This window comes from Crotalus tigris, unplaced genomic scaffold (genome assembly GCF_016545835.1).
Source record: "Crotalus tigris isolate CLP2741 ecotype Arizona unplaced genomic scaffold, ASM1654583v1 scf7180000024345.2110221, whole genome shotgun sequence".
Classification (NCBI taxonomy): Eukaryota; Metazoa; Chordata; class Lepidosauria; order Squamata; family Viperidae; genus Crotalus; species Crotalus tigris.
The window spans coordinates 1,329,197-1,356,003 of record NW_024100514.1 but is presented as its reverse complement, the minus strand read 5'-3'; the positions used below and the strand labels follow the sequence as shown (position 1 = coordinate 1,356,003).

At 40.2% G+C, this 26,807-nt stretch overlaps 1 protein-coding gene across 1 annotated transcript in view; it reads left to right on the top strand.

Moving 5' to 3' along the window:
• ERBB3 (erb-b2 receptor tyrosine kinase 3) overlaps positions 1-26,807 on the top strand; it is a 109,924-nt gene that overhangs the window by 47,427 nt on the left and 35,690 nt on the right. The window contains exons 2-3 of the mRNA XM_039326747.1: positions 11,549-11,700; positions 14,558-14,744. Of these exons, the coding sequence (XP_039182681.1) occupies positions 11,549-11,700; positions 14,558-14,744 (339 nt within the window). The remainder of the gene's footprint in view (positions 1-11,548; positions 11,701-14,557; positions 14,745-26,807) is intronic.

The window sequence follows — 26,807 nt, the reverse complement described above, 5'->3', positions numbered from 1 at the left end:
CTCCTCCCCGGCTGGAGCCACTGTCTGGATTAGAGAGAAGGGACTGTTGTGTGTGCAAAGTTGCCAGGTCTCTCTGATTCTCTGCTCTTTTGCCCATTGATAAGGTGACCAACTTTTTTACAATGAAAAGGAGGACACAAATAAATTGAAGAAAAAAATATCGTAAATAAAAGAAACATTTTATTCATTGCAACAATAATACAGAATACACTATAATATGATAAATGTATAATAAAAACATTTGTAACAGTAACATTTTATATTGTAATTATGCTTACATGCCACGCCCCTGCCCGCAGCTGCCTCACCAGCACTGCTGCCCCGCCGTGTAGAGTGGGCCTCACGGCTCCCAAAGCACCAGCTATGCCGGCTCCGGCCCCGGGGGGCAGCCCGCCGTCAACACACCCCGCCTGCAGCTGCCCTGCCAGCACCGCTGCCCACCCTGCGCAGCCTGTGTAGAGCAGGGCCACGCGGCTCCCACAGCACGGGGGGCAGTCGGCCACTACCACCCCTCACACCCCCGCTCACAGAGCTCCGCTGCCCCTGCCTCTTGCGCCCGCAGCCATTATTACCCTAGCAGGGCCAAAGATCAAGAGAAAGTTACTGTGGCGTCGCTGCTCCAGTCTCCTCCAGGTATCTTCAGGACTAACTAGGAGATGGTGTAGTTGGGTAGCAGGGAGAGGTGCAAAGTTCCTGCTAATTCGCCTTCACTGCAGACAACTTACATGTGCAAAGTTTGCTGGCCGGGTGTTTTGGCACGCTCAGCAGCAATTCCTATTGGCTTTTGAAAGCCAATAGGGGGAGTAGCACAGCTCATGCAAAAGTTGAAAAAAAAACCATCAAAAAAAGGTGCTGGAACGCTGTTCTGAGCATTCTATGAGAAAAAAAAGCCCTGCAGATTAGTCTTCAAATATCGAAAAGGAGGACATATAGGAGGACACTTTTTAAGGGAGGACAGAACTCACAAAAGGAGGACTGTCCTCCCTAAAGGAGGACAGTTGGTCACCTTACCGTTGAGAGAGGAGGTTGCCAGCACAATGGACTAAGATGGATAAGTCATTCACGCCTGAGAGTAAGAAATGGACTCTCAAAGGTGAGCTTCCCGTATACAATACAGCATCTTCCTCCACAGTGCCAAGAGCATTCAACCTCAACTTACCAAGAAAGTGTGTGTCTGTGTCTGTGTGTGTGTCAACAAAGTGCAGGTAATCCTCGACTTATGACCACAGTTGAGGCCAAAATTTCTGTTGTGAAGCAAGACAGTTGTTAAGTGAGTTTTGCCCCACTTTATGACCTTACTTGCCACAGTTCTTAAGTGAACCACTGCAGTTGTTAAGTTAGCAACATGGTTGTTAAGTGAATCTGGCTTCCTTATTGACTTGCTTGTCAGAAGCAAGCAAAAGATGATCACATGACCCTGGGACACTGCAACCGTCATAAATATGAGTCAGTTGCCAAGTGCCCAAATTTTGATCACATGACCTGTGGGGATGCTGCAATAGTTGTAAGTATGAAAAATGGTCATAAGTCACTTGCTGTAACTTTTGAACAGTCACTAAACACATTGTTGGGGCATCAGTTTAAGGGATTCAGTTGCATCATTTTGAAAAGTATTTTAGATCCTGAGGGTTACAGCCAGTCTTGCTTGCTTGACCAACTCTTGGCTGCTTAAAAAGTCTATAGTATATGAAGGAGGAAAAGAAATTGGCTGGCCAATTGCAAGAGCAGGGCATTATTTACAACCTGGTGCAGTTCACAGGATCCCTGATGGATCTGTCTTGCTAAAGCAAGTTCTAGAAGATCTGGCTGCTGCTTGGAGGTGAGACTAACTGGAATATTTATGTATGCTGCTTTTCACGGGTTCTGTGAAAGAAAAAAGGAGGCTATTAATATGCAAAATAAAGTCCAGGCTTTCCAAGGGGGTGCTAGTTGCTATAGTGGCGCCTCAAGGACTCTAACATGAGAAAGGATAATGATAATTTTCATTTTCTAATAAACAAATGCATTCTGTATTTTTGCTGTAGAATGTCTTGACAGCCTTCCTTGACACTTTATTGTTGCCTTGGCCATAAGGGTGCTAGGAACTGAAGTTAAACTCATCTGGAGGGTACCACATTGTGGAAATCAGCAGTGTTAAGCTAACTGAAGGCAAAAGGATATTTTAGCAGGTGCGCTTTTTCTTTTTTTTACCACCCTTAGATACAGCTACCAGTCGTTCTCCTGCATAATGGACAAATCTTTGGGATGCCCATTTTCATTTCTGAACCCCTGGAATGAGGATAAGGAACCTGTAGCCCATCAGACAATGACTCTCAGCATCCCTCACCATTGATCATGACGGTTGGCGCTTTGGGCAGTTGTAGTTCAGGGACATCAGGTGTCTACTGCTACCCACTCCTGCCCTAGGGCAGAGGTGTCCATCCCTTGTGAACCTTGCACTGAAACCTAGATGGATTTCTTTCATGAGATTATCAGCAGTGCTAACCTTCTGCAGTGCAGGGACTGTTGAATCTACTGTATATGATTTCTTGGATTGGTTAGATGACATTAAAATCCAAGTCAAGTCTGCTCCCCAACCCCCCAGCATGCGAATTGGGTGCTTGTTGTGCAGCTGCCTGACAGCTGTGTGGGTTCATTGCATTGCAATGTAGTAGAATACACCTGACAAAACAGAAAGGAGGGATGGGAACAAAACCCACAAAGCCAGTGCTTCTGCGGGGGTGGGGGGTGGAGGAGAGGGTCCTTTCAGAGCAGATCCACTTCTATTTCTCCCTGTAGCCTTGGGGCAAGATTTTTTATGTCCTTGCTAGGAACAGGCCTCCAGTTCCATCCACCTTCCCAAGGATAATCAATCCGTTGTTGTCCAGCCAGGACATTGCCTAAAGCAGCCTCTTCAGAACAGAGCAGTCCCATCCAAGGACAATGCAACCCCTGTGACTGAACTTCCCGCCCTTTTCAGATCTGGCAGAGGTTTCTGTCTCCACACTCAAGAGGCCTGCTTCTTCTGTGAATGCTTGGGTCCTCTGGATGATTCATGGGGTGAAAAAGATTTGATTTATGAGAGTGGCCAGAACTGATTTCAAATGATTGAGTGGACTTTTAATCTGCCTCTCAAGTCAAATTCATCAAGCGGGATCAGTTTTCTAACTTGACTAGAGATGCATCGGAGAAGCAGTTAACAAGAAGTTGTGATCTTCTAGAATGTTGCTGAACTACAAAGTCAGGGTAGTGAAAGGGTTAAAGTGGCAGGCTGGCATCAGGAACAGCTAGCCATTCAAGCTCACCACTTTGGGTCAGTTAATTTCTCTTAGCCAAGTGGTCGCTATAGAGAGAAATTGGAAAGTTGAGCTTGTTATCAACAACAATAACACTAAGATATGCCAGCATCCTTTCTGACTCTCCTGTCTGGTGCTGCCAGGAGTTGCGGCATCGGTGTAGCAACATCTGGAGGCCCATTGCTTCCCTCCCCCATGCTCAAGAATTCAGTGTTGTCATTTCTAGACCACAACTGTATCTCTTTGTCCTCATCCCCATGGTTGGGAAAGTTGTAATACATGTTTGGAAAGCCAAATCCTGTTGTGTTCTGGGTACCAACCAACCCTCTGAATGTCTGTCACTCACGCTAAACTCCTGTTTGGCTGAGACTTTTGGTTGAGCCGGTTGGTTAGAGGGTTATGCCACACTTGGCAAAAGAACCTGCCCAGCCAGTTTGGTGGTGTGTCAGTTTGGAGGCGATAGGAGGAGAAAGCTTGTGGGCTTAGGAAGGTTTGCATTTAACTCTCATAAACTTCATAGATATTAAAGAATGTACACACCCAAGATGGAGCCTTTAATAGGGCAAAACATAGCTGCAATTCAATAGTGACAAGCCTAGCATTACCCCCTAAAAGCGTTATTAATTTCTAGAGATTTCTTTTCATGAATTGAATTGCTATCTTGATTATGTGGAAATAAACCCACTGAACTTAATAGGGCTTGCTTCTGAGTGTAAACAAAGTTTTCCATTTGTTAGTTGAAGAACAGGAAACAAGCAAGATATTATATGTATACTGTACATTTATCTCCTAGCATTTATTTTCTAAGTGTTGAAGAGTACAGCTTTTATTATTCAATGACAGGGATAAAATATTTTTACTAGGTCTATCACTGAAATTGCTTTGCACCTACAAACTATTTATTTACTGTATTTGGTTTTTTTTTTTTTTCTGGACCAGTAGCTTATTTATTTGTTACATTTGTTTGCCAATCATTCCCAGGACTAGGATCAGAGGTCAACCAGTGAAGGGATTGGAAGATTTAGACCAAACAAAAGAACACTTTTTCACAGTGTATAATGAACATGTGAAGTTTGTTTCCACAAGAAATAGTAACGGCCACTAACTTGGATGGGTTTAAAAGGAGATTGACTAAATCCACAGAGGACAGTTGTTTAAAGAGCTATGAGTCTTGAAATGTCAGTCTTCAAGAGAGCTCCATGAGCATTAAAGGGCCTGGAGACAACAACAATATTCTGCAAAAGCTAATACATCCCTGTAAACATTCCATATAATGAAAGTATTAAGTTGGGGAGAAATGGAAGGTCATTTTTGATGGCTATCTCTAATTTTTAAGCAGAGTGAAAAATTTGAAAAAACATAGTTTTAGCTGCATGTTCTAGTCCCAATTTTGGGGGGAAAGAATGCAAGAGCCTGTTCTAGAATTCAGTGCTCTTTGGTATTTCTCTCTCCTGAGAGCAGAAACATTTAATCTTAAATAATTTTGGTGGAGCCTGTAGACTTGAGAGGCTGCAAATTGGATGTTTGTTTGGAAATGCTGGATGTTCAAGTTCTTCTTGTGTCTTCATATCCATCATATGCATTAACTACAGTTCCAATTATATGATTACTGTTTTTCACTCATTTTAATGTCCCAACCCAATACTTACTCTTCTGAAATTTTGAAAGGTCCCTCCCCTTTCAAAAGTGCCTTTCTGATGTAACTATTTTTCATATTGATTGCCAAGGTACAAAATAGAAGTTCTGAGTGTCTGTCTTGGGGTGGAGCTGCTTATCAAAAGCTGGTAGGGAAAGTTGCAAATAAACCAGTTGCCAAGTGCCCTAATCATGATTATATGACTCTGGGGATGTTGTGACGGTTGCAGCTATAAGGACCTATTATACATCTGCTTGTTCAGCATCATCATAACTTCAAATGTTTGCTGAATGAATCATCACTAAACGAGGACTACCTGTATACTTTATCGTCATATGTCAACTGGGCCAGTACTTCTGTAACAGAGAAATTATGACAGTCTTAGTAGGACATAGTTCTTTATGGAAACAGTTCTGGAGAAGATAGAAATAGACCATTTTCTTTCTTCTTAGCAGGAAATCCAGCAGATTTATTATGTGCCATCTAGTCAGTTTTGATTCTTAGCTATCACATAAATAGATTTTCTCCATGATGACCTGGTCTTTCAACTCTCCTAATGGTGTACTCGTCACCACTGTAACTGACTCCATCCTCTTTATTGCTTAGTTGTCCTCTTCTCTTTCCTTCCACATTCCCATCATTAAAGCTTTTTCCAGAGAGCTGAGGCTTTGTGTCTGAAATAGCATAATTTGAGCCTGTCATTTGTGCCTCCAGTGAGAATTCTGGTTTGATTTATTCAATGATCCATTGATCTGTTTTTTTGGCTGTCCAGGATATTCTCAGGAGTTTTTTCTAAGATCACAGTTCAACGGCATCAATACTCTTCTTAACCTATTTCTTTAAAGTCCAACTTTTGCTTTTGTAAAGTGTCACATCACAGCATTTGAATATCTTTTCCAAGTGCTGCTTTATCAAGTGCTGGTCTGCAACATATTTCTTGCCTAAATTGTATCCATTGAAATCTCACTTCACATATTTATTTTATTTATTTCTAAAATTTATTAGCCACCCATCTGAGATTTGGTCCCAAAAAACAGTTGTGAAGCTAAGCAAGAAGCTTTCCAAATTTATTTGCTATTCTGTTTGTTTACTACATATATTGGTTGATACTCTTGCCTTAATGGCTATGAGAAGTTTACAAAAATCGACATCCAGGGATGCAGGTATTCTATTACTACAGAAATATTCAAACTGCACTATCTAGCTTGTTTGTTACTCAGATCACCCAATCTACAGATCAGAGACAAATGCAAAATAATGGCCAGCAAGGTGGGGCGTGTGCTCAGCCTGGGAAATTTGTTTCAATCCAAGAACAATTCTGTTCACAGAGAAATCTGTCCTCTTTCCTTCTGCCAAGTTTTCTAGATTTTAAATTTGGGTAAGAGAAAAGGCTTTTGTTTCTGCTGCTACTGGGAAAACTTTGCTGACCTACTGTATGAAGCTGTATGCGGCAGGCCAAATTTTGTTGCAATTCCCATTACTTGTGTAAAGATATATTAGAAATGACAGAGGGTTGATGCAAATTCCATAATTTGGGACAATTTGCATCATGACATCGTGATACAAATGGCATAAATACATGCAAATGATGGAATTTGCATTATTTCATCATGTAGATTTACTCTTCAACTCCCCCAAAATTGGGGGAAAATGTGTTTTCTCCCTCCCTATTAGTTCATTAAAGTGAGGTGTCACTACTGAGGATCTCTGGAGGAGTTACAAAAAAACTGCTGTTGACATTGTGCTTTAATTCAGTCTAGCCAATTAACAAAGATGGGCTCCCCATCCTCTAGTTCAGTGGTTCTCAACCTTTTTAATGCCGCGACTCCCAACCAGTCATAAGTCAAGGACTACTCAACCGGTCGTAAGTCGAGGACTACTCAACTGGTGCAGCACCGTTTGCAGTATGGGACTTTTGGCGGGCTCAGCAGGGCAGAGACAGCCTGGACAATTCCTATTGGCTTTTGAAAGCCAATAGAATTAGACTCTATTCAAGAGTCTAATTATTGAAAGCCAATAGAATAATTATTGAAAGCCAATAGAATAAAAGGGAGTAGCACAGCTAAGGAAAAGGGGAAAAAAATGGCGGACTGCATTGTTTGGCGACCCCCGTGAAATGGTCGTTCGACCCCAAATGGGGTCCCGACCCACAGGTTGAGAACCACTGCTCTAGTTATTCATCCTGTAGTTATATGTAGAACCTGATTCAAGAATCTGTAGTGCTTGTGCATAAGAAATAAGAGGTGAGGTATGCATTCAAAGGCTGAAGAGGCTTTCTCCTTGGTTATTTATTAACTCTGAATCAATGCACTGATGGAAAACAGCCAGTGGGTCAAAGCTCCCTTAACCTATCATCTGTGACCAGAGTGTGGACCTGCAAATGCCAAATACTCAAGATTGTACCTGTTTTTAGAGCAAAATAATCCAGTCCTGAACCTTCACCAATGACTTCTCTGCTCTATTTTAATATGTCTGCAGCCAAATTGGCCTCTTTCCCCTTTGCCGATAAACATGATTCAGCACAATAAAACTCCGCCCTTTACAAATTAATCAATATTGAAACAGCTTTGTAAGTGTTAGTCATAGTACACTCCACCTGTCTTCATAGATTCTTTTAATTAAAAAGGCACAGGAGTTTAAAGAATCCGGCTTTAAATATTTCAATTACTCTACAAGGGTGTCTTTGGGCCTCACAGACCTTATGCCAGAAACATCTGGGGGAAGGTGACCAAAAAAGGCAAGATGGCAGTGGCAGCAGTGCAATTTAAGCCTGTCTCTTTATATCTGCATGCAACATCAAAACACGTACAACATGGGGAGGACTGTGATCACACTGCTGGGTCTGCCATCTTGATTTTTCTAACCTTCCCAGTAGATATTGCTGTTTTTGGAGAAAAGTAACATAGTAGAAGGCTGTCGCCTACTGCTTTGTTTGAAAGTGTACCTGTCTGTCTGGAAATAAATAAAAGCAAGTTAAGGGGTTGGGAACAGCTGAGGAGGGAGGTGTCCAGGAACAACTATTCTATTTGCCTTCTTGTGAATTTTATGAGTGAGTGATCCACAGTGGCACCTATTTGGTGTGAGTGCTTCTAACAGGCTCTCAAACTTCAAAATGGTCTCCCTGGCTCACACAAACTGGAGAAATTATGTGTGCTTCTTTGTAGTTTAGTGTACTATGTGTATCTCACCAATTTGGGTTTATTCAACCAATTGTGGTTGTGGCTGTTGTGTGGTAGTGTGTTCTGCAACACAGGCTATTATATTTGGGGCAGCAGAGTGAACCCGGTTACCCTTTGGAAACATTTTCATCTGATAAACTATAGTGTTAGGTACTTGAGTGCTGGACCGTTCATCCAATGAGAAAGGAGCATCTTATCTGTGCTCTCAGGGTAAGTGGCTGAATTCATACATCAAGTACTTTGTTTGGTTTCAAGTTGCTGCAGTGCACAATTCTGGCCATTATGGTTTGAAAGAGAGCCACTTTGGTCTAGTGCAGGGGTAGGCAACCTTGCTGGCTCAGGAATTCTGGGAGTTGAAGTCCACAAGTCATAAAAGAGCCAAGGTTGCCTACCCCTGGTCTAGTGGTTAAGGCATCAGGCTAGAGAGAGGGAAACCATTAGTTCAAGTTCTGCCTTAGCTATGAAAGCTGGCTGGGTGACTTTGGGCCAGTCACTCTCTCTCTCTAACTTGTTCTGGGGGAAATAGGAGGAGGAATGTGTGTTGGATGTGTTTGCCCTCTTGACATTTGTAGAAAAGAAAAAAATCAGCATATAAATAAATAAATAACATAGTGTATTACTTAGAGATCCCAGCCAAATGAGGCTTCTTCAGGAATTCAGGGTTAATAGAAATCCTAGCTTATAACCTATATGAATCCAGCAGGTACAGATAGTCCTCAAGTTATGACAACAATTGAGCCCAACATTTATGTTGCTAAATGAAACATTTGTTAAATGACTTTTCCTCATTTTATGACTTTTCTTGCCACAGTTGTTAAGTGAATCATTCCATTTGTTAAGTTAGTAACACAGTTGTTAAGTGAATCTGGATTCCCCATTGACTTTGCTTGTCAGAAGATTGCAAAAGCTGATCACATGATCCCAGGACATTGCCACCGTCATAAATATGAACCACTTGCCAAGCCTTTGAATTTTGATCATGTGACCACGGGGAATGCTGCAACGATCATGTCACTTTTTTCAGTGCCATTGTAACTTTGAATGGTCGCTAAATGAACTGCTGTAAATTGAGGACTACCTGTAATCCTTTTTCATTTTTTGGAATCTTACTTTTCCAGTCTAGTGTTCTGATCTCTGTGGTAGATAGAGGAAGAATAGCCATTTAGGTTTTGCTTGCTTGTTTATTCAATTAATATTTATATGCCACTTCCTGTTACTGTAAATTTCATAGTGGAGTTTGCGTTTTCAAGTAACTAGATAGAAAAGGGGCTGATTGTGATCTCATCAAGCATCCTAGTTCCTAATGGTTTCAGCCTTACCACACCCTTCCTCTTGCAATGTGGTTAATCTGTACTACTTAAGCTGTGGGGAGATCCTGACTGTTTATTTACCTCCATGAATGTGCAAATGCTCACAATTGTTATTCATGCTTGTCATTTAGGACTGGTTGAGTTTGATCAGAGCTACTCACCTTGGTGTCCTAGGAAGTAGGACACCAAGGTGACAGCTTTCTACCCCTTTCTATGCTTTTGGTAGGACCTGTTTATTATCTAGTAGAGCAGCATTTTCCAACTGTGCACCTTTAGGTAGGTAGAGACTGTGGATTTTAAACATTCCTAGTTAGCATTCAAATCTTGAAACTCAGAGGCCTTATTGTAAAAATGAACTATAGACCTATACTCCATATTCAGGGGATGACAATTGTTTCTTGAAATAGGCAGCACCTGGCTGGATAGTAGTGCCTGTGAAGGGATCTAGGTGTGCTAGTGGACCACCACTAAAGTATGGGTCAGCAGGGTGGTACAGCTGCCAAAAAAGCCAGCACAATCCTAGATTGCAACATCAAATAGTATAGCTCTGTATTGCACTAGTGAGACCACATTTGGAATATTCTGTCCAGTTCTGCGTCCAGTTGCCACAACACAAAAAAGATGCTGAAGCCCTGGAAAGAGTGGAGAGAAGAGCAACAAAGATGCTAAGGGGTCCGGAGGCTAAATTGTGTGATAAACGGAGAAGGGAACTGGTACATTTAGCCTACGAAAGAAAGGCTTAAAGGAGACATGATACTTGAAAGGCTGTCACAGGGAAGAGAGCTCAGTTTATTCTCCATAGCATCTAGAACAGGACAAGAAGCAATGGGTGGAAGTTCATTAGAGGGAGATCCAACCTGGAAATAGGGAGGAATTTTCTGATAGTGCAAGCAATTAATGCATGGAACAGCTTGCCTCCTGGAGTTGTGTTCCATCACTGGAGATTTTCAAAGAACGACTGGACAACCATTTGTCCGAGATGGTATAAGGACTCCTGCCTTGAGTAGGGGGTTGGACTAGAAGACCTCCAAGGTCCGTTCCAGTCCTATGACTCTATGAACAATGGAAAATATAAAATGTTCTAGTTAGTACATCACGCACCTGAAATTTCTTTGGATATTAGCCAGCATGACTATCCTTCTGAGGAATTCACAGGTAGATGCCTATCTCTAATGATAATAGTTCCGAGAAGGAAGCAAAAAAGTGAATTTGGAAGAGGATGCCATACATCAACATAGTTGTTTGTTGTTGCTTTCACTAGATTTTGTCATCTTTCTTATCAGTTTGGACTAATGGCAATCTGTTTTAGGAAAAACCCTTTATGGATTATGGCTCTATTTCTTACATAATTTTGTTTTGTGTATCCCTGTTCCTCTGCCCTGGAAGCATTACAATAGAGTCATTGAGGAATCTTAAGGGCAATAGTTTCTCTGTTTCTCAGCTGTATCTGAGACTGATCCAGGCTATTTTCACTGTAGATTTATTCCCAGTCTTTCATTCCTTGCAGCTCCTGCTGCCAGAGTCAAAACTGACCAGAGTTTGTACTGTCTGCTGTCTCCCCCCCCCCATGACTTGAAATTGCCTTGAAATGGAAGCTCCCCATCAATAGAAACTATAGGGACATCATGAGATTTTTCTCAGTTGCAAGTCCTTGGTCATGATGCCACTGGATCATCTAAGAACTTATTCCATGTCAAAACTGAGACTGCACTTTTGTCTAGTGACCCCTCTTTTAACTGTAATGTCTAATCATCCTCCCTTGTCGCTGAAGAATTTTTCAAATAGTAACACAGGAAGAGATAACAACAATAGCACCTTCATAAAAATCTAATTTATATGTTTTTAGATGGAATCCATGACAGTGAAACTGACCTCAGACTAGGGTAAATATATAGCCATCAAGACTGATACTTTGATTAATTTGAAAGAATAGCACCCTGTAAGGATTTAGAACTTGGCCTGGAGCACCTTATCCGCGCCATTTCTGATGTTTAGTTGTGCCGTGCTCTACTGGACATGGTTGTTCAAAGCAGAAAGTGATGATATCTGGATGACTTTGCTTTTCATGGTGGAGACTATTATAGAATAAGCACTGAACTGGTGAGCTTTATGAATGATTTATGCATTCCCTTTCTTTTTTCCTTGCAGTTTGTGCAGGCACCCAAAACGAACTCAGTGTGACAGGAGATGCCCAGCAACGGTATCAGACTCTATATAAAATGTACAACAACTGTGAGATCGTCATGGGCAACCTTGAGATAGTACTCATTGGACAAAACCAGGATCTTTCTTTCCTGCAGGTAACTAGATGTGGTGGAGGACTTAACAAATTTCCCTTTTTGTAGCAGGTGTGAAACTAGCATAGAAAATTCTCCGTGGGAATCTTGGCTTCCTCCATCTACATTCATAAGGCTGAAGTTATCTACTCCAACTTTCTGTTTCTATTAATGATTGTACATAGACATGACAAATGATGGCCATGTTCTCGCTTACTCCTGGCAGATTAAAAAAAATCCAGTGATAGACTACATTTCACTTTGTTATATTTTCTAAGAATATTCTTATTAAAATGGATAGATTGCAGAGCAAAACCAGAAAATGCTTACATGTCCATTCCATTGTGTCCCGTCATTCCTTTCCCTTCCTCAAAAACCTGAATCATGAGGTTGACAATCATAATAATTGTCAACAATTTAAATAATTTATCCAAGTGAAATGCCAAATGTATTCATCCTAAAGAGCTTTACTCAAAAGTAAACACATTTAGGATTAATGCTTCAATATATAATGTTTTGAAGTCAGTATCAACAATTTAAGTGGATCTCAGATTATGGCTTATTCAACAAAGTAATATTTTTGATAGGTAACTTCAGATATAGGAAGGAAGCCTAGTTTGATTAAAAAGAAAAAAAGGGATTTGCTTGGTTGAGAAGAACATAGAATGTGTTGGTAGTAGTTGGCTAAAAATGTCTCTGTTGGGGATATTTGTTTTCATTTTGTGACTGAGGCAGTGGAGGTTTGGAATTATGCTCAGAGAAATGGCTGCAAGGGTGACATACCCTTCTCTAAATAGCTATATGGTAACATTAATCTAGACCAGTGTTTCTCAACCTTGACAATTTTAAGGCATGTGGACTTCAACTCCCAGAATTCCATAGCCAGCAATGCTGGCTGTGGAATTCTGGGAGTTGAAGTCCACATGCCTTAAAATTGTCAAGGTTGAGAAACACTGATCTAGACCGAGCCTGCCTATGGAATGTGGACTCCATGGCATCACAAGTAGAAAAGACAAATGGAGCTAAATGATCAAAGTTAATTCTCCGTCCTTTCAGTGACACAATAATCTGTCAACCATTAACCCAGTGGGTGTTTTCAGAAATCTCAGAGGTCCTTTCCTTACCCATTTGCTCTCCCACAATAATCTGGGGTTTCTGACAAGTATTATCTGAAGTTAGCCAACTCCAGACTCCAAAACTGGCACATAGCTAACTAAAGAGCTCACCATGTGATGATAATCACCATGCAGTATGGTAGCTGGCTGAAAGAGAATTGGTTACATATATGGCTGATAGGCCTGTTATTGTCTCAGTTATAACAACCTATGTCAAGCCCTGATGTTTACATATTATGTATATCTTGGTATGTTCGGGATAGTAGTAGATTTTCTGGAATTATTTATTTATTTTACTTGGGATTTTGTATTTTTCAAGAAGATGAAGTAAATACTTTTAAGTTTTACTTATTTCTTGGAGACTTCATGGACTCCTCCCCCCCAGACGCACATGTACAGAGAGAGAGAGAGAGAGAGAGAGAGAGAGAGAGAGAGAGAGAGAGAGAGAGAGAGAGAGATGAGTTAAATGCATCTCTTTACATCTACATTTCCGGATGAAGACTGAAATTTAAAGAGAAACAAATAATAACTAATGAAATGAGAGAGGGGATGATGGTGGAGGAGATACAAGCAGCCTGAAAATTATTTCCCTAAATATAAACATTTCTCAAAGAAAGCAGGACATTTATTTGATTGGTACTTTGCATTTTTGTCATTTTGACAATCAAGGCAGCTGATGTGAATAAAAAAGCAACAACATATACATCAAAACACCACAACTAAAATATAGAACTGTGAATATAAATGTAAGAAATTGTAGCAGGACCTAACAAGCAATGAGAAATTCAATATTATTTTTTTTTCTGAAAATGCAGTGAATATTGCAAAGAACTGGTGTGCATCAAAGGAACTATGAAAGTAAATGTTTAGTATACGTTTACATGTTATATGGAACATCTATGGAGATTCTTAGTCATCCAGGTTACGGTTATTCCAAAAGTGCTTTTTTCAAAAGGCAACTGGACTTCCTTTGTTTTGCTTGAAGATGTTTTGCTTCTCAGAATTGAAGAAGCTTCTGGGATGAGTAGTAAAACATCTTCAAGCAAAACAAAGGAAGTCCAGTTGACTTTGGGGGGGGGGGAAGCACTTTGGGTTATAAAGAATATTTAAATTTTTAGATATGGATTACATCCAAATAACAGTATACTATATGCTATGGAGTCTACCTGAAAGCAGGGGATGGGAATTTTTTTTGCCTACCTCCCACATAATTTTTGCTAACTATACTGGTTCTCAGACACAGTTGGCTGGGAAAAATTAAAATGTTTGGAACATTTTAATGTTTGGAACATTTCAGTCAGAAATCATTCCCCCTGCTGATTTAGTGCTCCTTGGCAGTGATCTCTATTTCAAGATGTGAGTCTGCTTAGCTTCACTCTACTCATTGATCCTTTCCGCTAACTATTCCTTGTTGTAGTTCGTCAGAACTGGGTCCAAACTTTTGCAGAGCTCTGTGATGCCAATGGAACTACTATGATATCAAATACAGCTTTTTAGGCTGCCATCCATTGAGGAAGAACCCAGGGAAACCAATTACAATCACATGCATTTTCCTCTTCCATTAAGTCACAGCAGCCTGATTGATTAACAAAATGCCACACATTTGATAGTGAATACATGCAATAAATGTTATGATAGTTTTCCCCAGCTTGCTGCATTTCTGACAATTCCCAGTCAGTAGGGCAAATAATCTCTGAAGGGTATGCTTGATATTTAAGTCTGGCTGAGTTACGATGTCTTTTGTGATTTTATTTCATTCTTCCTAGACTATCCGAGAAGTGACCGGCTATGTTTTGATCGCCATGAATGTCTTCACTTACCTGCCATTGCAGAACCTCCGCATGATACGTGGGACCCAGTACTACGAAGACAAGTATGCCCTCTATGTGGTCCTCAACTATGAAAAAAATGTTACACATGCTCTACACCAAATGGGTTTCAATCAGCTCACAGGTAAGATGAGGATGGAGTTTGGGCTCCAGGCAAACCAGACTTTGTTCCTTTACATGTGAAGCAACTTCCTTATGCAGGCTTTTTGAATATCAGTATATACAGTCAACATAGGGGAGGTAATTGTTTCATGGTGCTCAAGCACACAAGCATTTGTCTAGAGCAGTGGTTCTCAACCTGTGGGTCGGGACCCCATTTGGGGTCGAACGACCATTTCACGGGGGTCGCCAAACAAGGCTGTCCGCCATTTTTTCCCCCTTTGGCCACGCCCCTGGCACCCAGTGATGTATAAGTGGTTGGGGGTCACCACAACATGGGGAACTGTATTATGGGGTCGCGGCATTAGAAAGGTTGAGAACCACTGGTCTAGAGTGGCACAATCAGTGAGAACCAAGTGGCAACAGGCAACAAGTAAGAGAGGTGGCCTCTAGATGGCAGCAAAGAGTTGCAGAAAATTCTCGCTCTTTGCTACTATCTAGTGATCCTTTGGATTTTTGCAGCCCCAGTCAGGCAGTACCTAATATTGATGCAACTTGCTGGCACTGCTCCACCCATAGAGTGTGTCCTGAAGTAACACTGCTGCTATTTCTGCCTAAGGGCAGCTTCTGGACACAGGCCCAGAGTCCTAGAACAAGTGTAGCCACTAGGTCCTTTAAGCAGTGACTGATGTTGGGATGACATTTGAGAGGCTTGTTTTGAAAGTGCTTGAGAAGGGAGCCCAGAATGAGCTATTTCCCTTCCTGATGAAAAGAATTCTTATACCAGAAAGAAGGACCATGTGAAGAGCACTGTGCTCTCCAATATTCTGAACCCATGATACATCTTAATAAAGTAAGTGTTATGAGGAATACCTTTCAGTCTGTAAACAGAGTTAGTAAGAAGGAGGAGGAAAAGGATGGAGAAGAAAAGGGCTCACTGCATTGATCTGGCTTCCTATTTCCCATGATGGCAGCCAAGAGCTGCCATATATAGCCTTCTAGCATATTTATTCCTAACAAATTCAGCACCCTACTTCTGAACCTGGAGATCTAGCCTAGCCACTATTAGTGAATTTGTCTGATTACCTTTTAAATAGAAAGCCACCATATGCTCTTACAACAGCATATTCAATCAATTAATTCTGGATTGTTTGAGGAGATCGATCTAACTGTGTAACTTCGAATGCTAATATTATGAGGGGAAGAGAAAAAGAGGGTTCCCTCTCCACTATCATATTTTAGAATGAAAAGTATCATTTGGACAATGTTCCTGGTCTTACCAAAGGCATAGCCAGGAGCCATTTAGATAAAGGGCAGTTGTTGCATTGCTAAAGAGAAGCCTACAATTTGTCAGAATTAAAATTCCATTTGCCTCTGATACCTTGATAAAGCCAACAACAGGTGAATAGTTGTTAGGCTTGGGACTATAAAAGATGTGTACAACCAGATCTTAAAGATAAATGGTGAGAAGATCTATAGGTTGCATGTTATTAAGTAGATAATAAAACCCTGTATTGTAGTAGTTAAGACTTGTTCTGAGAAGATGATAAAGCAGTCTTGTGGATAACATCTATGGAGATTCTCAGTCATCCAGGTCATGATTGTCCACTAGGCCCAAAGGTGCTTTTTCAAAAGGCAACTGGACTTTCTTTGTTTTTCCTTGAAGATGTTTCGCTTCTCATTCAAGAAGCTTCTTGGATGAGAAGCGAAACAACTTCAAGGAAAAACAAAGAAAGTCCAGTTGCCTTTTAAAAAAGCAACTTTGGGCCTAGTGGATAATCATGGAACAATAGACACAGTTTTAGTTTTCTATTCAGTCATGAAGTTCAGTTGGGAGTTTGTTTTCTTTTGAATTGAATTATTATGAGGCTCATACAAAATTATCCCGTGGACTTCTTCAGGAGGCTAGAAACATAGGGGGGGGGGAGCTAAAAATAAAAGCTTGAAGACCAAATTGTGGCAGCAAGTGCAAATTTAAGGAATCAGTTTCAAAACAGCTTCCCTCTTGTTGCAATTTGTGAAGTTTATTCCAAAAAAATTGAAAAGGCAAAAACAGCTTCAGGTTCTTAAGGCAGAGCTAGAGAATAATCTCCCCCTTTTCCTCACTCTCCACCAGCTTGGGGTGCTTCTCAAGAGAAACATAATAAAAACATTATATATTTACTGCTCTGAAAATATTTGGGATGGTTTCTCTCCCCCCAGCCAGAGAATTCTAGTAGAAGTTCTACTTTTATCATGAACGCTTAGATCTCAGAGCATCTCACTACAGGTCATAGGGACAGCTGACAGAAACCGAAACAATTACCTAATATAAATGTGTGTGCCGGCAAGCTCTTACTTGTGATTTTGGGGTTCTCGCCTTCGCTTTTCTTGCTATCTTCATTATGGTTGCACTTATCTGGAAATAAGGACTGAAGGCTGAAAGGAAATGTAATTGGATCCAAACAGATTGCATCAATATGACAGACAACAAGCGGAGGAGAGAGTTCAGATCTATGGGATCGGTTTGGCTTTCTTTTTAATTAAAACCCTTCAGCATACAGAAAAGAAGCTACATTGAATTCTCCTACCATAGGAGAAAACCACTCTGGACTTACCTGTTTCCCTTCTGCTGCAACTTTTGTACTTTGAGCAATATAGCTTTGGGATGGGCTCGTTCTGCTATTACTGTTGTAAATAGTTGAATGTCAGAAATTATTGACTTCTTTTAACTCGGCCAGTGATCTACCAGTAAATATCCCTTATGCCTATTCCAGATATTCAGGAAGGATTTGAACGGTGTGGCTTTAAAAAAAAACAATAACAGGACATGCGCTTGGACTTTATTGAAAGTTGCTAAAGATAGAAATAGTGTACATACAACCCATTCTCAAACCAAACCAGTGAGACTTAGTAGCCTCCTTAGACAACTATCAAACCAGAGTGGACAATGGTCTGGAACAACAGAACTGTCATTTGGCAACATTTGAAGGGCAACACATTCCACACTGGGTTTTTTTTATTCTTAATATTTATTATTCCGTTTTTCAGTAGCAAATTTAAGTCATGGCTTCATTAACTACAGGTAGTCCTCAATGTAGAACAGTTCATTTAGTGACTGTTTGAAGTTACAGTGGCACTGAAAAAAAGTGGCTTATGACCGTTTTTCACACAACCACCGCACTGTCCTCATGGTCACGTGATCAACTGATATTTAAGATGGATGCAGTGTCCCCGGGGTCACGTGATCACCTTTTGAGAGCTTCTGGAAGTAAAGTCAATGGGGAAGCCAGATTCACTTAACAACCGTGTTACTAACTTAACAACTGCAGTGATTCACTTAAAAACTGTGGCAAGAAAGGTGGTGAAATGGAACAAAATTCACTTAAGAACTGTCTCACTTAGCGAGAGAAATTTGGGGCTCAATTGTGATTATAAGTTGAAGACTACCTACAAAGTAGAACTTCCAAGTGTCTGAGTTCTACATTGAACAACAACTGGATCATCCTGAAACTTTTGGAGAGAGGCTTTTGAGAGTCAGCTTCACTTATTAGTTAGAATAGAATAGAATAGAATAGAATAGAATAGAATAGAATAGAATAGAATAGAATAGAATAGAATAGAATAGAGCTGGAAGAGACCTTGGAGGTCTTTAGCCCCTGCTCAAGCAGAAGAATCCATACCATCTCAGACAGGTGACTGTCTAGTCTCTTCTTAAAAACCTCCAGTGATGGAGTGCCTACAATTTCTAAAGGCAAGCTGTTCCACTGGTTAATTGTCCTCACTGTTAGGAAGTTTCTCCTTAATTCCAGATTGTTTCTGTCTTTGATCAGTTTCCAACCATTGTTTCTTGTCCTGCCCTCTAGTGCTTTGGTGAACAACTTGACCTCTCAGATACTGGAATACTGCTATCATGTCTCCCCTATTTCTTCTTTTCTTTAGACCAGCCAATTCTTTTCTTTAGACTAGAATAGTACCTGTCCTGCAAATTACCAAAATTGCCATCTTCACAACCATTCTCCCAACCAATTTTCTAGCCCTCAGTAAAGTCGTGCATCTTGAAATGTATTTGATAAGTTTGTTGGTAACTGCTTCCATTTTAAAAACTAGGCTAGGGCTCTGATGGGGAGTTCCTTAATTCAACCATGGTTCAAATTATTTCCCTGTGACCCATTCCATTCCATTGGCATCCTTCAGTCTCGAGAGACTATGGTATCATGCTCTGGAAAGATGTCCTAAGGCAGCATCTGGTGTGGCTAAACAGGCCAATTCAAGAATGGCAGTCCCTTCCACACTGAGGGCAGATACAATCTGTCCCCTGACCCACATGTAAAAATTTTAGTTAAAAAAACAACAACAGTGCACAATGACAAACAGATGTTTAAGTGCATATGGGGTGGGCACGATTTAGACTTTTTGGTGACAGAACAGAGGGAGATTAGTACGGTAGTCACTCTGCCAGTTCTAACAGCTCTTTCAGTCCCAACTCCTATATTTGGAAATTTAAAATCAAAAGTGTAAGGGGAAAGGTCAGGAGAATAAAAAGTGAAAGAGCAATTCTTCATTAAGGTATATAAGATAAAATGAAAGGGTTTTGTTCTGTTGTTGTTTTTCTGGGCCAGCTTCCATTGGTGTGGCTTTGTTGCAACACAGAGTAGTTTGGGACAGCGGTGGGAGTATTAAGCATGGCATAGCATGGATTCCTCTGTAATTAACGTGTGGGTTTTCTTTAAAGCATCCTTGTTACTGCTGAATTAGGAAATAGGATTGGATGTTCTGCCTACAGGTCATAATTCTGAGGTAACTTTATTGGGATGTTCTCCTGTATTTAACTGGCAGCACTCTGTCTTCTGGACAGGATAAATTACTTGTACCAAAGCAATACAAACTTTGAATTCTGCAATCTATAAATATCACTGGAAAAAAATATGTGCACAGGTACATATTTACACAACTCATTCTATTTCTGGTCTTTCTGGATTTTGACCTCTTCAAATTTAAGGATTCAATACAAGTAGGCCAGGGGTAGGCAACCTTGGCTCTTTTATGACTTGTGGACTTCATGGCTGGCTCAGGAATTCTGGGAGTTGAAGTCCACAAGTCATAAAAGAGCCAAGGTTGCCTATCCTTAAAGTAGGCCTTGACTTATAACCATTCATTTAGTGACCGTTTAAAGTTACAACCATGCTCAAAAAAGTGACATAATTGTTTTTCACACTTATAATTGTTGCGACCTCCCAGTGGTCATGTGATCAAAGTTCAGGTGCTTGGCAACTCACTCACAACGGTTGCAGGATTCCAGGGTCATGTGATCACCTTTTGTGACCTTCAGACAAGCAAAGTCAATGAGGAAGCCAGATTTCACTTAAGAGCTGTCTTAACAAATTTAACAACTGCAGTGATTCACTTAACAAATGTGGCAAGAAAGGTCATAAAATCAGGCAAAATTCACTTAAGAACTGTCTCGCTTAGCAACAGAAATTTTGGGTTCAGTTGTGGTTGTAAGTCGATGACCACCTGTATTTGTTACATTTTTGACAGCTGCCCTAATAAAGGGGTGGTTTCATACTGCAGGCTACTTTAGCTGACTGTGTTCAGCAGGTCAGCGGTTCAAATCTCACCGGCTCAAGGTTGACTCAGCCTTCCATCCTTCCGGGTAGGTAAAATGAGGACCCAGATTGTTGGGGGCAATGTAAATATATATATACATTGCTTACTGGTGTACACCGCTTAGAGAGTGCTTGCACTTAAAGCGGTATATAAGTCTCATAAATAAAGAGAGGAAAACAAACCTGTGTATCTCTTATCAGCCACTGAGTCAGGTATTTTAAGCGGTAGGCTACACCCCTGTTTCTCCTATGGCTATCTCTTTGAACTTCTGATTATATCTGAAATCATTTCTCTGATTTGGAGATTTATGAGTGAAAGTCCAATCTACCAAAAGAATTTATGGATTTACTTAGACAATAAGCTTTCAGGGTTTTACTTAATTGCCTCTTTATCAATTCCAAGAAACAGGTTTATCAGCTAGTTATGTTATGCTGTCTTTTAGCTGGCCAAACCTGAATTTGTACAACAGGTAAAGGCTAGTAAACAATAAGCATATAAACACCAGACTCAAGGTCTAATCCATACACAGTGGAGCATCTGGAATTCACTGATGAAATAATTTGATTTGACTCTATACTTTGGGGACAAATCGTTCAGAAAGACATATATCAGCTATTTAGCTGAGAGATATACTGCCTCGGCTTGTCTAACTATGATGAAATGAATATTGTGAAATCTTGGGATTAATTTGGAACATAGGTTATCATCAACTATTTTACACAATAATTGCATAACACCATTTGATTAAGCAAGTTCTAGGGTCCTAAAAGGAACTTTTTCTGATTCCTGCTTGGAATTATAGTATACAGGTAGTCCTCGACTTACGATCACAATTGAGCCCAAAATTTATGTTGCTAAGTGAGACACTGTGAGTTTTGCCCCATTTTGCAACCTTTGTTGCCAGAGTTGTTAAATGATTCACTGCACTTATTAAGGTAGTGACATGGTTGTTAAGTGAATCTGGCTCCCCCATTGACTTTGCTTGTCAGAAGATCATAAAAAGTGATCACATGACCGCAGAACATAGCAACCATCATAAATATGAGTCAGTTGCCACGTGTCTGAATTTTGATCATGGGGATGAGGCAAAGTCATAAGTGTGAAAAACAGTCATAAGTCATTTTTTTCAGTGCTGTTGTAACTTTGAACAATCACTAAGTGAACTGTGGTAAGTCAAGGACTACCTGTATAGCCACATTTGAAAAAAAAAATGTTAGCAGTTGATAGATTTTCTGGGGAGATTTTGCCCTTCTTGGGATTTGGTAGACTCCTGAGTTAATAATAATAATAGTAACAACAACAACAACAACAACAACAACTGGAGCACCACTTGAACACCATTGGCATTGACAAATTCGCTATTAGTCAATTGCAAAAGGCGGCCTTAATAGGAACTGCTTCCATCCTGCGACGATATCTGTAATACCATCAAACATCCACATCTGCCTATCCCAGGTCCTTGGTAAGGACTCGATAGGTAGACAAAAATGCCAAATCCAGTCTGAACATCTGGCTGACTGTGCGATGATCCATCAATAATAATAATAATAATAAAAAATTGGTAGACTCCTGAGTTAATAATAATAATAATAATAATAATAATAATAATAATAATAATAATAATGCTGGAAAGGTACCTTGGAGGTCATCAAGTCCCACCCTCTGCTCAGGCAGGAAATGCTATACCATTTCAGACAAACGGCTGTCCAATCTCTTCTTAAAAACTTTCAGTGTTGGAGCGTTTACAACTTTTGGAGGTAGGTTGTTCCACTGGTTAATTATTCTAAGTGTCAGGAAATTTCTCCTTAGTTCTAGGTTGCTTCTCTCTTTGATTAGTTTCTATCTGTTGCTTCTTGTCCTGCCTTCAGGTGCTTTGAAGAATAGCTTGACTCCCTCTTCTTTGTGGAAACCCCTGAGATATTAGAATACTGCTATCATGTCACCCCTAGTCCTTCTCTTCATTAAATTAGACATACCCAATTCCAGCCACTATTCCTTATATGTTTCAGCCTCCAGTCCCCTAATCATCTTTGTTGCTCTTTTCTGTACTCTTTCTAAAGTCTTAACATCTTCTTTACATCGTGGTGATCAAAACTGGATGCAGTATTCCAAATGTGGCCTTACGAATGCATTGTAAAGTGGTATTAACACTTCATGTGATCTTGATTCTATCCCTCTGTTAATGCACCCTAGCACTGTATTGGCTTTTTTGGCAGCTGCAGCACACTGCTGGCTCATATTTAAGTGATTGTCCACTAGGACTCTAAGATCCCTCTCACAGTTACTACTGTTGAGCAAGGTAGCACCTATACTATATCTGTGATTTGGTTTTTCTTGCCTAAATGTAGAACCTTACTTTTTTCACCATTGAATTTCATTTTGTTAGATAGTGCCCAATGTTCAAATCTGTCAAGATCCTTTTTGTATCTTAAACCTATCTTCTGGAGCGTCGGCTATTCCTGCCAGCTTGATGTTGTCTGCAAATCTGATGAGTTCCCCATCTAGACCCTCATCCAAATCATCGTTAAAGATGTTGAAGAGCACTGGGCCCAGAACAGAATCCTGGAACACCCCGCTACACACTTCCCTCCATGTAGATGCTGTTCCATTGAGGACCATATGCTAAATACGGCTGGTCAGCCAGCTACCAATCGATCTGGGGGTGATGCTGTCTAACCCACATTTTTCTATCTTATCAAGTAGTAGGTTGTGGTCTTCTTTATCAAATCCCTTACTGAAGTCCAAGTAAATTATATCCACAGCATTCCTCTGGTCCACTAATTTTTGTCACTAATTTTGTTTGTATGTTAAATTTTAGAAAAGTAGAACATTATTTCAAGAAGGCAGCACATAAGTTTGCAAATCAGTTCTCTGACCTTTCACAGGCTTAAATGAGTTGGTGAACTGAGTATTTTCAATGCCTGGAACAAACTATGCCTGATACAGGAAGGTACTTTTGATTTCTTTGTGGATAAATCAAATGGGAGGAGAACAGGAAAAGAAGGAACACTAAATCCAATTTTATTGATTGCAAAGTATGTACAGGTGGTCCTGTCTTATGACCACAGTTGGGACTGGAATTTTAGTCACTAAACAATGCTTCCATTAACCGAGTCATATATGACCAGACTCAATATTATGACCATTTTGACCACATCTGTTAAATGATTCATGTGGTCTTTGAAGTGAAACACTTAAGCAGATCCAGCTTTACTAATTGACTTTGCTTGTCAGAAGCTGGCTGGGAAGTTAGCAAATCACAATCGTGTGATTACACTATTGTATGCTGCAACCATTGTGTGAGCCGATTGCCAAACATCTGGATTGTGATCATGTGACTGCAGAAGTGGTGCCATAGTCATAACTTTGAGGAGAGGTTGTAAGTTGCTTTCTTCAAAGGCTGTTATAAACTCAAAATATTGTTAAACCAACAGTTGTAAGTTGAGGACTCCCTATATTTGAAAAGCATTTCAGGAGGATTCTTTCAGCACATTTTTTTTCTCTAGAAATCATTGCTACAATATAATATTTGTTCTATGAATCATTTTCTTAGTGACTAGACAGGATTACATTATCCAGATTCTGGAACAAATGCTAAATAGTTTGGCTGGTTGAAGTTCCAGATCAATCCTTATATTAAAATGCTTTGTACAAATAAAACCCCAAAGATTAATTTATATTTTGCACAACTGTCAAAGGTATAGCTTATCTTCTGAGAGTTTTCTGGTCAGTGTTGTTCTTGGTCCCCTGCTAGATTAAAACAAATCACAGGGATATCTCCATGTTTATCAACCTTCTACTTCTGGTGCCATCTTTACATTTTAAGCCTGCATAGAGATCATGCAAACCATCCTGAGAGTAAATTTAATTGCCCTAGCACAGAGATCTTCAAACTTGGCCCTTTTATGACTTGTGGACTTCAACTCCCAGAATTCCTCAGCAGGCATGCCTGGCTGAGGTATTCTGGGAATTGAAGTCTACAAGTCATAAAAGGGCCAAATTTGAAGACCCCTGAGGTAATCTAACTCAGCTTTTGCCTTCTGTGATTCGTGGTGGCTGCTTCTCTGCTTTGATTGGTGAAATCTCAGTTTTGATTGGTTACCTATATACATTAGCAAAGAGTTTTCCAAGTCTGGTTTAACATTTTTTAAAATTAAACTCAGATGACCAGAGACTAGCTGTCCATATTATTGATTAGTAGATTAGTTAAACCCAGATGACTAGGTGTACAAGCTCTTGGGATCGTGTCAGCAGAGTTAGAGTAAGGCAGAAAACCTGCAGCAGGTCTGTGCATGTTGTAAATTCCTGCCCAACCAACCTGTTTGGTTGATATTGATGTTGTTATTGTTCAGCTACCATGGCACCAAAAGACAACACCTGTCTATCTGTATTCCCATCACTTGATTTTTCTGTTGGATGACAGCACATCCTTAACTGGAAAGACACTGCAGTATGTGTTTTTAAAATGTATAATTGCTTGTTACACAGAAATACCTTTGAGGGTTCATGTCTGTTGCTAGTACTTAGAACAGGGATTTTCAAATTTGGCCCTTTTATGACTTGTGGACTTCAACTCCCAGAATTCCTCAGCCAGCATGCCTGGCTGAGGAATTCTGGGAGTTGAAGTTCACAAGTCATAAAAGGGCCAAGTTTGAAGACCCCTGACTTAGAATGTATTTCATGCTACCAACTGTATACTTCATAGAATAGTAGAATACGGGCTGTATTGTATACTTCTTCCTAATTAAAAATTACTCTAATAATTGTGGGTCAAATTCTGGTTTACATTAATGAAGAATATGCCAGCATCTGCTACTTAGTCTTCCTGCCAGCAGAAGTGTCTATATTAGTACAGGAATTTCATGACTCTTCCACTGTGGCTAAATTACTCCTAGTAGCTCTAGCCAAAATAATTAATTGTGAGAGATGATGGGAATATCCATCCCCACAAAAGCAAATTCCTGCTGGGATTAGTTGAGTGAATGTTTTGCTGACATCTCTAGTTTATCTCAAGCCAAAATCCAAAAGCTTGTTAGAAACAAGGGGGGACATGATAGCAGTATTCCAATATCTCAGGGGCTGCCATAAAGAAGAGGGAATTAAGCTATTTTCCAAAGCACCTGAAGGCAGGACAAGAAGCAACGGGTGGAAACTAATCAAGGAGAGAAGCAACCTAGAACTAAGGAGAAACTTCCTGACAGTGAGAACAATTAATCAGTGGAACAACCTGCCTCCAGAACCAGTAAATGCTCCAACACTGGAAGTTTTTAAGAAGAGACTGGACAGTCATTTGTCCGAAATGGTGTAGGGCAGGGGTAGGCAACCTTGGCTCTTTTATGACTCGTGGACTTCAACTCCCAGAATTCCTGAGCCAGCCATGCTGAGGGGAAAGGGAGAGGTTTCCAAGCTGAGCCATGCTGGCTCAGGAATTCTGGGAGTTGAAGTCCATGAGTCATAAAAGAGCCAAGGTTGCCTACCCATGGTGTAGGGTTTCCTGCCTGAGCAGGGGGTTGGACTAGATGACCTCCAAGGTCCCTTCCAACTTTACTACTATTATTATTAAACAAGCTAGTCTGCACATTTCAGTAAATGAATTTATGGAAGTAGTCTATGTGTCTTAACTATGCCTCCTAGTAGGAGGTATGATTGAGTAGTACAGAGGTCTCCAAACTTGGCAATTTTAAGACTTGTGGACTTCAACTCCCAGAATTCCCCAGCCAGCAGTTGCCAAGTTTGGAGATCCCTGGAGCAGTACATAGACAATTGTTACTGATTTCTTTAGAAAAAAAATTCATATTGGCAGAGTTAGTTAAATGTAAACATTGCTGGCCTTTGTTGACAATTGCTTATCTTTCCCCACTCCATATGCATTTTAAAATTCTCCAAATATAACCTTTAGCAAATAATTTAACCAATTTAATAGCTATCTATATGAAAACTTTTAAGGATTCAAGAAGATCCAGAGTATCTTTCGACAATAATAAAATTATTTCCTTGGCAATCCAAAGTAATCAGTCACTTAGGGAACCAATCCAAAGATATGACATGTAACTTTGGACCCCATTTGATGTGTTCTGGCAGTCTAGTTTTTTATATTTTCTTAGTCAGGTAGTTAGTCAGAATTGCCTAAGGGAACTCCCATGCCAGGCAGGAACTAAAGCACATCAATAAATATGAAATATTTATACTTCGGAAACTTCCTCTTACAGCCATTTTTACACAACAAATATCCATAATCCTTTCTCTACCTGAAGAAATTCCTTGGACTTCAAACACAGAGATGGTACCCATTCCAAACTGCTGGTGAGGGCAATGATATATTTGGCCTGGATTCATTTGATTAAACATCTGGCTCCAAGAACCAAATATGCTAATTTGGTGTATATAGAAAGGATCAGTAGTTTGTAAGTATGCATGCATTCATGCATATAATCAGCGTGAAAAAAATATTTGAAAAGGGAATAGGACATAATGCCAAAGATTTGTAATAGTGTTTTGG